The sequence below is a fragment of the Brachycentrus maculatus genome, unplaced genomic scaffold (genome assembly GCF_059751285.1).
Source record: "Brachycentrus maculatus isolate JH-2025_06_01 unplaced genomic scaffold, ASM5975128v1 h1tg000188l, whole genome shotgun sequence".
Lineage (NCBI taxonomy): Eukaryota > Metazoa > Arthropoda > Insecta > Trichoptera > Brachycentridae > Brachycentrus > Brachycentrus maculatus.
This window is the reverse complement of record NW_028280939.1, coordinates 8107-20868: the sequence shown is the minus strand read 5'-3', so window position 1 is coordinate 20868 and position 12762 is coordinate 8107. Positions and strand designations below refer to the sequence as shown.

General features: G+C 35.7%; 1 protein-coding gene across 1 annotated transcript; it reads right to left on the bottom strand.

Annotated features, from left to right (window-relative positions):
* LOC148307806 (uncharacterized) lies at nucleotides 1-10316 on the bottom strand (the record flags this gene model as incomplete). Its single annotated transcript, XM_088262763.1, has 5 exons — nucleotides 1-2029; nucleotides 2826-2995; nucleotides 6296-6552; nucleotides 8711-8853; nucleotides 10161-10316. Coding segments are annotated over 5 exons (2307 nt in total), but the record flags the coding sequence as incomplete, so codon positions are not given.
* Nucleotides 10317-12762: the final 2446 nt, after the last annotated feature.

The following is a 12762-nucleotide window of genomic DNA, read 5'->3' as shown; positions in this document are numbered from 1 at the left end:
TTTTTGTTCACTGAAGAAATTGGAAACGAATATTACCGAAGACTACGCCGCCCTTTCTGAAAGGTGGCGTTTGGAGAATCCCTAGTAGGAGGGTAAAACAACGGGAGGAAGCCCTAGCGTGTCTTCGTGCGACGCAAATTCATCACCTCTCGATGTACGTACATAGTAAACAAAAAAAACCAACAAGGATCGGAAATATTATTTCTCACCGCACTCGGAGAACCCACTGGAAGAAACATCGCACTCGGATATTATATCAATGTGCGGAGTAATAAAGTAATGTAAAAATAAAGAAATACAAAAGAAAGGAATTATACATCACAACTGCAAAAGTCCTCCTAACGACGATCACAACTAACGCTACAACAAACGAGTAATGTTGCGGCCCCAGAAGATGGAGTCGGCAGTGGACTAATTGTCTCGGAGGCTGACTCCCGCGCCGGCCCGTTTACGTTTCTGCCACTTGTTGGATGGCCGGCTGCTCCGCAATTTCCTCGGTGGGGACCTTTTTCAACTTGATTTGTTCGGTGGCGGGAGTCACTTCCGGAGCGGTGCCGTTACTCGGTTTGAGTCTGTCTGCCGGTTCGGTATTTTCCGTTTCTTTCGAGTTTCCGTTCTGCACTTTGACTTCTTCGGTGGCCTTTCCGTTGACCTCTGTGCCGTTTCCATTTGTGCATTCCTGAGTGCCATTCGTCTTCTTTTCTACTATATTACTAACCGTTTGTTTAGGTTCAGACGGGGTTTCTTCAGACTTCTTTTCTATCTCCGGTTCCGGAATGGGGGGTTTATCCGATGTTACCGTTTCAGTAGCGATACTCTCCTTTTCATCTGCCGGGGAAGACTCTTTTGGTGCATCCGCCTTATCCTCTTTTTCGGTAGACTTTCCATTATCGACGATTATCTCATCTGACGCGCTAGAGTCGACTAATTTCTCTCCGTTTTCATCTTCAGCTTGGACGGTTTCTTTCTCAGCCATGGCCTTATCGATGAACGCTTTACCGGTGGACAGACTTTTGGCTGTCATTTCGTCTACTTTAGATAATATATCGTCGCAAGCTTTCTCGAGAGCCGCACCTTCTTCCCCGAGAAGTTCGTTTAACTTGTCGTCGATATCTGTTTCCATTGCGCCAATTTCCTTTTCAACGGTACCGTTACTTTCTTCCTTTGGCTCTTCCGAACAAACGTCCACTATAGCTGACTCCTCGCCGGGTTTATCATTTTCGATCACATCTAAAACATTTTGAATGGGAGAACTGTCTCCGGCGTCCATTTTATCATCGACAGTTTCTTGTAATTTTTTTTCAACGGAAGGTTCATCCGCATCTACCTTTTCGGTGTCCAATTTAATATCGTCTTCCGCAGGTTTGTCCGCTGACTGGACTTCTACTTCCTCGGCAACCGCCTCTTTTCCATTGGAAACACTTTCAGTCTTATCTTTCTCCGTACTCTGGGGTGAGGGAGTCTCCCCGACATTTGGTATCGTAATTTCATTTTTGCTTTCACATTTCTTTTCGACAAGCGCTTCTCCATCAGTCTCCATAATTTCTGGCACTTGTTCCTTATCACTACTTTTATCAGTCTTTAGTTTACATTCATCCGCCACAACGGCTTCAGTCTCTTCGGTAAGTTGGTCTCTCGACTCTGATTCTTGGGGTGTAACTGCCACGGCAACATCCTCAGTAGGTGCTTTCACTTCCTCTTCTTTACATTCGGCGCTTTTATCGGAAGTGTCTTCACCCTTTGTTTCTTTCTTATCTTCTTCTTTTTTCTCTTCTGTGACTTTATCGACAACGATTTCTTCCGGAACGACCGCATTCTCAACTTGAGAAACGGCATCCGGTTTCACATCACTAATGCTCTCATCCATCTTATCACTGCTACTTTCTGCAACCGGAAGGCCATTCGACTCGGTGTTAGGTTTCTCTTGCGCGACGTCGACCTCCATCTCCTCCTTCTCGGGCTCGTGTTCTACTAGTTCATCTTTAGTCTTTTCTGGGACAGTCTTTGCAACTTTAGTGGGAGGAAGTTCCTGTAAGAAAATAAAAATAATTTAAGATGAAGGGGAAACAAAAGAAGAAAAAAAGCTTGTGGTGAATTCCAGAAAAATGATCAAATATAATAATAATCCAATCATTAGAAATCCTTCAACAATTGTTGCGTACCATATATTGTGATAACAATATTTGACACACATTGATAATGTGTAAACCATAATTTATGTTATTTAAAAATGACACAGTTCTTATCACTGTTAGTTGCAATATTGGTTAGGAGACTGGTAATTGTCAAGTAAAATATTACAAGGTTGGGGGTTCAAATCCTGCACATTAATTTTTTTTATTTTTAGTATTTTCATTTTAATTTATTTTACAAATAGCATTTTGTTATTTGTAGGCATTTAACGAAGAAAGAGGGAGAGAAGTACAGTTTACTTCAAACAATACTGACTACTGGGCTGTCCCTCAATTTGTTGAGGGACAGCGTGGTTTTGGCAGAAGGCAAACATCTTAGCTGCGCAACATAAGAGATTGGACCTGGATGAGACATGTGGGGAAACAGTTCCAGATTGTGAAGAGCAGAAAAGATAGAAGAGAAGAAAGTAGCCAACGCCAGAGTGATTGCCAACTTTGGGGGGACCTGATATGGTACAGAAAGAAGAAGAAAAAAAGTCCAAAAGAATAACGGAGCAATTTATTTAATATATACATAGAAATACTATAAACAAACAAAACTATTATTTTGGTATAATTTATGCATGGAATAGATTCTAATACGATTATTATATGGAGTGTGGTTTTGAAATTATAAAAAAAGGCTTAGTGAACCTCCTCGGGCGCGGAGTCCTGCTTCCTTTTGGCGGAGGTGGGCAGCAGCGGCAGGTCCTGGAAGGAGGAGATGCAGCTGTACGTCTCTCGGTCCTCGCTACTGAGCGGAGCGTTGCCTTCCCTAACCACCAGGACGGCGTTCAGGCCGGCTTTGCGGGCCGCCGCTGCTTCTGCAGACATAGATAAAAAATGGTTAATTAACGTTTTACTTAGTAAATACCACTATATAAAACATTAAGTAAAATTGGATAGATTTTACCACAAAGTGACTGCCGAATCAATTAATGAAATTAACAAATGGTTAGTTTGAGACCGACGAGCGTGAACCATTTTTTTTCTTCATTTAACTGGTTAATGGCCAAGAGCGTCTTAAGACGCATAATTTTCAGTGATCGGAGCGCTGCTCATACAAAAATTACGTCTTAAGACGCGCTGTTTTAAACGAGCTTTTAGTAAAGAAAATCAATTATTTAAAATGTACAAATATATTGAACGCATAGTGACATCTATTGAGAATATCTTTGCATACTTAGAATTGAAACAGAATTTGTTTTTACCACTTAAATTAAAGAGAGCTTTGTCATCCGAACAACTAATGCCGCTCAGGGTTGTCCAATAATCCCCGAGTTGCCGTCACTGCCGAATCTGATGACAGTGATTTTTAGTGTTGATTCTGATGTTTTTAATTTTAAATTTTTTTAAATCAAAGTGTGTGTGTGTGAATACTTTTAATATTAAACTAACATAAACAATTACTTTTGACATATAATTTAGTTTTCATATTTTCTATGACAAATTTTGTGACAACCCTGCACCATGAACAATTAATTTTATGATTATGGATAAATGACTGAACGACTGGCGCGCTCTTCATTTATTTGGCAAGTTTTATAAATAAATGTTAATACACTTTCAATAACGATATGTTTAAAAGGTTTTATTTTTGTGGTAAAATTCGCGGCGTGCTGGGTACCGCCATACATGTACCTCCTGGCAGTTAACCGGTTAACAATATAATATACTATTCTCTCTATTTAAGCCCTTATCCCCACCCGATGGTGTATAGGGCATTGCATCATATAAACGCAGTGTTATCTTTATCGTTAACACATGAAGGAAGGGTGATCAGCCCTCCGCTTCAGGTACCAGTCTGGGGAAATAGTTAATAAATATCAGAGTGAAAAAATCACTTGTATTTATTTGAACCCCCCCCTAGGAATCGAACCTGGGACCTCCAGCACGGTAGTCGAGTGTGCTCACAATCACTAAGTGTCTTATACCTTTGATAAGAACATAAAGAATGCATGTAAAGTTTATTGCAAAGATAACAATTAGTTCGAATTATATATATTGTAATAATTATTTCAGGCATAAAAATTACTTCAATATTCTTATTCATCTATGCTGGGATGTCACAAAAATTATATGCAAATTTTTTATTTTTTTATTATGTGGTTATTATTTTTTTAAACTTTTTAAAATTTTGATTATGTTTTTTAAGCACTCTTACGATGCAGCAGTGATATGTATTTTGTACACCATGTGAAAATGTGGTTCAAAAACAGGAAATGTGTGAATATATTCCTAAATGTTGCTTTTACTGCCCATATTGAAGTTGAAATATAAAAATTTTAATTTATTATTAGATTAAAACCAATATTTTTAGCTTTTCCACTTTTTTATTTATAAAAATGCAATTCCATCACGAAGTGTCAGTGGATAAAATAAATCTATTATAAAAATTTTGTAATGTTAGCTCTGAAATTTTGTAATGTTTGTAATGGTAGGTACGTATCTGAAAATGAGAAAAAAATACATTACTAGCCTCAATAGCTAGTGTAGCGACACGACCACCGCGTCAACGATCTGCGCAGTGCTGGCGCAGTAAATACATGGACATGTAGCAGCACTGGTGCACAGTGCTGCGTTTGCCGGAGAGTTAATTTTCTAACTTCTATCCACAATTTTTTCATTGTTATTTATGTTATTTATTTTTGTTGTTAATTAAAGGGTCCGCCAAATAACTTTTTTTTTTTGAAAATGCTATAAAAAACATCGAGTGTAGCTTCGGCTGTGTGGCACGTAGCGCCGTCCTGTTGAAACCAAATGTTGCCAATATCCTCCTCTTCAATTTTTGTGAACAAAAATCCGTTCAACATGGCCCGATAACGATCGCCATTGACTGTAACGGCCACTCCTTGCTCATTTTCAAAGAAAAATAACCCAATTATGCCTCTGGACCAAAATCCGCACCAAACAGTGACTCGTTTTGGGTGTACCGGCTTTTCAATGTATGCGTGCGGGTTTTCTGTGCCCCAAATACGACAATTTTGCTTGTTTACATACCCGCCAAGATCAAAATGAGCTTCATCCGAAAAGATGATTTTTTTGGCAAAATCGGCATCTTCTGTAAGTCGATCGCAGGCCCACTCAGCGAAGCGAAAACGCATTGGATGGTCAGTTGGCTTCAACTCCTGAACCAATTGGACTTTGTATGGCGTCATACCAAGGTCTTTATGCAAAATTCGTCTCAATGATGTCTCCGAAATGTTCAATTGTTGAGAACGACGGTGAATTGATGTTGATGGCGCTTCACGCACACTTTCTGCCACAACATCGATATTCTCGGGTGTACGCACTGTTTTTGGCTTTTCACGCTTTGGTTTATCGATGAGGATGCCAGTTTCTTTCACTTTTTTCACAAGATAACGAACATACGGAGCTGACGGTGCTTCTCTTCTTCCAAAAACCGTACGCAATTTTCGCACACATTCTGCAACATTACCATGATTTTCAAAGTAATGTCGCAATATTTCCCAGCGTTGTTCAAGCGTATACACAACCATATTCGCTCAGCAGAAGGATAAAACTAATTATCTGTCAAATCAGACATGAGCTAAGTGTTACCATTCACGAAATAAGCACTAGTTGAAAAAAAAAACTTTAGATGGCGGACCCTATACTTTAATTTCATTATAAAACATATATCGCTCACTCCTTTCAAGAACGTTGTAAATCAAAAAACTTGATTTTTCAGGAGAACGTTTTATAAAGTTTAAAAATATAACACAATGTATTAAAAATAAATATCAAGTCACTTATTGAACTTTTTACTGTGCAACACATGTTTTTAGGTAAAACATGAAGGTTTTTTCTCCATTTGAAATATATTTAGCATATTTAAAAAAAAAATTGAACAATACCTTTTCTTTAAAATGCAAAAACAACATTTTCTGCCCTGTAGCGGGTAAATATTAAGTTAAAAATATGCCTCTTTTGCTAGGATATAGTACATTTTCTAGGCATTCGGAAAACATGCACAACTGAAAATTGATGATTTTTTATTTATGACGTTCTTGAAAGAAGTGAGCGATATGGCTGACTAAGTATTGCACCCGTCACTTAGTCAAGCTGGAATAATTTATTATTATTATTATTATACACCAGATGAGGATTCCTGTCATCATTACCTTGGACGACATCGGTCAGGAAGAGGGCCTCCGGGGGCTGGCAGGCCACCTGGGCGAGGATGGCGGAGTAGCTGGCGGCGTCGCCCTTGGGCCCCACGGCCGTGTCGAAGTGGCCCTCCAGCAGGGGGGACAGGTCCCCGCGCTCCGAGTGCTGCAGCAGCAGGCGCTGCGCCAGCACCGAGCCCGACGAGTACACGTACACACGCTTGCCCATCGCGCGCCACTTCTCCAGGCACGGCTGCACATCCTCGTACACACTGGCCAAACGAGGATACAAAATGTAGTCGCAAAGATAATCCATCCACCGTAGAATTACCGACAAAATTCCGGAATGATTTTACAATAGCAAAATTTAACATTTTGAGTGTGTCCAAATACTTGTTCCCATAATCCAGGATTCGGACCTCACATACTAATAAAAGAGTTTCTGCTCAATTAAAAGCTTCTTTTCATCTCACCAATAGATATCTCTAGTGAAGTTCTAGTGATTTAAGAACAATGTTTCAAATTGTTTAATATATGCAGAACTTCAAAGAATTTGAGTAGTGTGGTCGTCAATAATGGGTAGAATTGGTGAATGTTACACGTGTGTAAAGTGATCACTTAAACCAGCCTACGACAGTCGTCAGCCCCGTAAATGCCCAGACTTCCATATTCTTCTTCATCTTTGATGAGATGTCAAAAAATAATAGCAAAATGCAACACCAAACGATTCCAATAGAACTTCAGGCAGACAGTAAAAATAAAGAAGACATTAAGGTTAATTACTGTCTTTGATAGACTAAATGCCTTTTATGTATGTAATTTTTTTTTAAAAACATAAAAAAATACAAATAAAAAAAACTGCCCGAGTACAGCTAATACATAAATAAACAACTTCACGTGTATGAAAATACATTTAAATCAACTTTTTAAACACTTTAAAAAAATTCTAGGATCTAAGACAGTGGTTCTTAACCTGTGTTCGAACGAACCCCAGGGTTTCGGGTGAGTCTCCCGGGTTCGACAGAGCTCAAAACACACACCCGACTTTTTATACGATATTATAAAAAGTGATACAGTATACAATATATTCATTTATCCAATAGATCTAGTATATTATTTGAAAGGAATATATCAAATATTACGAAATATTATTTGACATATCGCTCACTCCTTTCAAGAACGTCATAAATCAAAAATCGTCAATTTTGAGTTGTGCATGTTGTCGGAATGCCCAGAAAATTTACTATATCCCAGCAAAAGAGACATATTTTTAACTTAATATTTACCCGCTACAGGGCAGAAAGTGTTATTTTTGCATTTTGAAGAAAACGTATTGTTTAATTATTTTTTTAAACATACTAAATATTTTTCAAATGTAGAAAAAACCTTCAGGTTTTACCCAAAAAGATCTGTTGCACGGTGAAAAGTTCAATAAGTGGCTTGATATTTATTTTTAATACATTGTATTATATTTTTAAACTTTAAAAACGTTCTCCTGAAAAATCAAGTTTTTTGATTTATGACGTTCTTGAAAGGAGTGAGCGATATGATATATTCATTTATCTAATAGATCTAGTATATTATTTAAAAGGAATATATCAAATATTATGAAAAATTATATGACATACGATATAGTCATTTATCTAATAGATCTAGTATATTATTTAAAAGGAATATATCAAATATTATGAAAAATGATATGCCGTACGATATATTCATTTATCTAATAGATCTACTACTACTACCATCACGCCGTTTCTCCGCAGGGGTAGGCAGAGAGGATGGAACGCCACACTCTTCTGTCAGGACAGGCGAGGAGTGTATGTCAGGACATACACTCCTCGCCTCCTTCACATCCATACATCTAGTCATACATGCCCTCTGATTACGCAGACTTTTGACACCGCCAGATTTTAGGTTCTGATTGATCTGATCGTGCCAAGTCTTTTTCGGTCGTCCTCGTTCTGTTTTTCCTCTCACATTCGCCACATATATTTTCTTAGTCATTCTCTCGTTATCCATTCGCTCCACATGTCCATACCACCGCAAATAACTCTTCCTAATCTTTTCAGTTATTCCTCGTTCAGCCTTACATTCCTTTCTTATACCTTCATTTTTAATTCTGTCATACATGATTTTCCACACATTTGTCTGAGGGAGCGCATTTCAACAGCGTTCACTCTGCTTTCATCCTTCCTTTGCCAGTTCCATATTTCGCTTCCATACATTAATGTCGGTACTAGCACGCCGTTGTGAACATGGCTTAATACAACTATTTTAAAGGAATATATCAAACCAGCAATATTTTTTTTCCAAATAAGGGTTCGGTAAACGCGAATATGAAACTGGTGGGGTTTGGTACCTCCAACATGGTTATAAACCACTGATGCATAAAATATTGGATAATGTAATGAAAAAAAAATTACTCACTGTCCCTTGATGTCGCCCTTGGTGTACCCATCCTCCCAGATGAGCCCGGAGAGCTGCTTCAGGTGTGTTCCCTTATTGTCTATGGATATGAGCCACTTGAGGCTGCCCGCTACACCGCTGATCTGGTCTTCCTTCGAAGATTCCTAAAAAATAAAGTTTCAAAAAATATATAACGCTCACTCCTTTCAAGAACGTCATAAATCAAAAATCGTCAATTTTCAGTTGTGCATGTTTTCGGAATGCCCAGAAAATGTACTTTATCCCAGCGAAAGAAGCATATTTTTTACTTAATATTTACCCGCTACAGGGCAGAAAGTGTTGTTTTTGCATTTTGAAGAAAAGGTATGGTTCATTTATTTTTAAATAAACTAAATATTTTTCAAATGGAGAAAAAACCTTCAGGTTTTACTTAAAAAGATCTGTTTCACATTAAAAAGTTCAGTAAGTGGCTTGTTATTTATTTTTAATACATTGTATTATTTTTTTAAACTTTAAAAACGTTCTCCTGAAAAACCAAGTTTTTTATTTATGACGTTCTTGAAAGGAGTGAGCGATAAGGCCCAATATACCATAAATCGCAACTTAATTTTCATTGAACCCAGGTAACATAACATTTGATGTATTTTTTTTTGTAAGACGTCGTTTGTGTTGAAAAAATAAGTTTTTCTTCGAAATAAATAAATGGTTTTGAAAAGAAACGAGTTACTGAAAGGTAAGGTGTTAAAACGAATTATAAAAATATTTTTTCAATTTCAGATGAACAAATATTCCAGAAAAGGCATATTCCAATAAATATTCTTTTAAATAAGTCAAAAGAGTTGACCCCGAAAGAAGAAAATGGATATTGGTATTGTAGATATCTCAATAGAGACGAAAAGGTTTTTAAAAATCCGCCAATGATAGATCAAAAACCTCGTAAATGCTGAAATTCTCAACAGCAAAAAATAAACCATCTCTTTTAATATAATTATAATATTGATAACAATCCCTCGAGGGTTTCAACCAAGGTTTGGTTTCAACCAAAGAATTATTGATATTATCAAAATGTTGGAAACCGCTACACTGACAAGAGCGCATCTCTCAAGGACATAATAATAATAATAATAAAATAATAAAACCCTTATCCCCACCCCAATGGTGCATAGGGAACTGTGTCAAATAAACGCAGTTTTATCTTGATCGTTTACACATGAAGGAAAGGTGATCAGCCCTCCGCTTCAGGTACCAGTCCATGGTAATATTGAATAAATATTACAGTGAAAAATTCACTTATATTTATTTTACCCTCCTTGGGAATCGAACCCGGGACCTCCAGAACGGTAGCCGAGCGTGCTGACCATTACACTAAGGAGGCGGACTGGATTATGATATGAAAATGATAATGACACATTGAATAAATATTAAAGGAAAAAATATTAAAGGAAAAAATATTAAAGGAAAAAGGACATACCTTGTCAGGAATGGGGACTGCTCCTTCGAGCTCTGCCTTCACATCCAGGATGGATTGCTGCCTCATCCCCTCCACAGCTTCTTGTACCCCCTCCACTTCCCATTTCGCGGCCAAGAAGTCCCCTACTTTCTCTGTTGCATACGGGAACAGCTTTTCCTGAAATAAAAATAATAAAATAAATATATATATTTATATATATATATAATATATATATAATAAAAATAATAAAATATATTATATATATATATAATAAAACCCTTATCCGCACCCCAATGGTGCATAGGGCACTGCGTCATATAAACGCAGTGTTATCTTGATCGTTTACGCATGAAGGAAAGGTAATCAGCCCTCCGCTCCAGGTACCAGTCCAGGGTAATATTGAATAAATATAACAGTGAAAAAATCACTTATATTTATTTTACCCCCCTTGGGAATCGAACCCGGGACCTACAGAACCGTAGCCGAGCGTGCTGACCATTACACTACGGAGGCGGACAATATATATATATATATTTATATATATATATATATATATATATATATATATATATATATATATATATATATATATATATATATATATATATATATATATATATATATATATATATATATATATATATATATATATATATATATATATATATATATATATATATATATATATATATATATATATATATATATATATATATATATATATATATATATATATATATATATATATATATATATATATATATATATATATATATATATATATATATATATATATATATATATATATATATATATATATATATATATATATATATATATATATATATATATATATATATATATATATATATATATATATATATATATATATATATATATATACATATACATATTTATATACATTTCAAATGGAGAAAAAACCAGATCTGTTGCACAGTAAAAAGTTCAATAATTGGCTTGATATATTTTTTTTTTAATACATTGTGCTATATTTTTAAACTTTAAAAACGTTTTCCTGAAAAATCACGTTTTTTTATTTATGACGTTCATGAAAGGAGTGAGCGAAATGCAACCGCTTTTGAAATATTCCGGTTGATCCAATACCGGAAAGTCGGAAGTCCGTTAAAATTCCTCTTTGTACATCGTTATTCGGCTATATAGCCCATACCGCGTGTTGACAGAGCATTAGAACGAGCAAACAAAAAATATTCGGCGCCGCCGATCAGCTGTTTAAATAATAAACTGAGTAAACATAACGCCAAGGTCGCCGTGTCTGGGTGGTAGTGGTGGTGGTGGCGGTTCTACAGTATTGATTGTAGGTATGTGCATGCGGTGTATATTTACTACATGCACACAGAAACCATGTTGGATGCGGGACTGACGTCATCGAGCTGGACCTACGCGAAAAACGAACTAGGATTCTAAAACTGTGGAACCCTGTACTCGCATATCGCTCACTCCTTTCAAGAACGTCATGAATCAAAAATCGGCAATATTCAGTTGCGCATGTTTTCGGAATGTCCAGAAAATGTACTATATCCCAGCAAAAGAGGCATATTTTTAACTTAATATTTACCCGCTACAGGTCAGAAAGTGTTGTTTTTGTATTTTGAAGAAAAGGTATGGTTTAATGATTTTTTTAAATGTCCTAAATATTTTTCAAATGGAGAAAAAACCTTCAGGTTTTACCTAAAAAGATCTGTTACATAGTAAAAAGTTCAATAAGTGGCTTGATATTTATTTTTAATACATTGTATTATATTTTTAAACTTTAAAAACGTTCTCCTGAAAAATCTTTTTATTTTTATTTATGACGTTCTTGAAAGGAGTGAGCGATATATGCTTCTATATGGAAGGATACGGAAGAGGCTTATATCCAGCAGTGGAAGACAGAGGGCCAAAGAAGAAGAGGAAGGAGATCTAGATTCTAATATCTAGATTCTTCCTTTCCCAGAAAATAAATATAAGGGTACGTACCTACATCCCCCATTAACTATTGTTGTCTCCCGTAAATTATTACTGCACGTACATGTTAAAACTATTACTTAAGTTTTGAATATTGAAAGCATTAACTTTGTGGATCATATTGATATATTATTTTGAGAAATAAAAAGATTTTCCACTCACATTCAAATGTGAGTGGATCAAACTCTTTTTATTTCTCAAAATAATATATTACTTAAGTTACTAGAATTGTATAGCCATATAAAGTCCTTATGGACCGTCAGTCCATTTAATCTTCGCATTCGTTTGTAAATGCATAACTAGGCGAAACAATTGTCGCAATATAATTTTATAAAATAAAATACAACTTAGTAGACTCAAAAAATCAGTGTTTGATTTAAAAATTAATACATAAATTAAAATGGAGTTCTACAAATTTTACGCCAAATTAATTATAGAACTCCATTTTGATTTTTATATTAAATATCAAATCAAACACCGATTTTTAGAGCGTACTGTTTTATTATTAAAAACACACAAAAATAAAATATGTGACAATTGTCACAATTTTTTTATTTTTATGTGTTTTTAATAATAAAATACAATTTAGTAGACTCTAAAAATCAGTGTTTGATTTTTATTTTATGATTTAATTTTT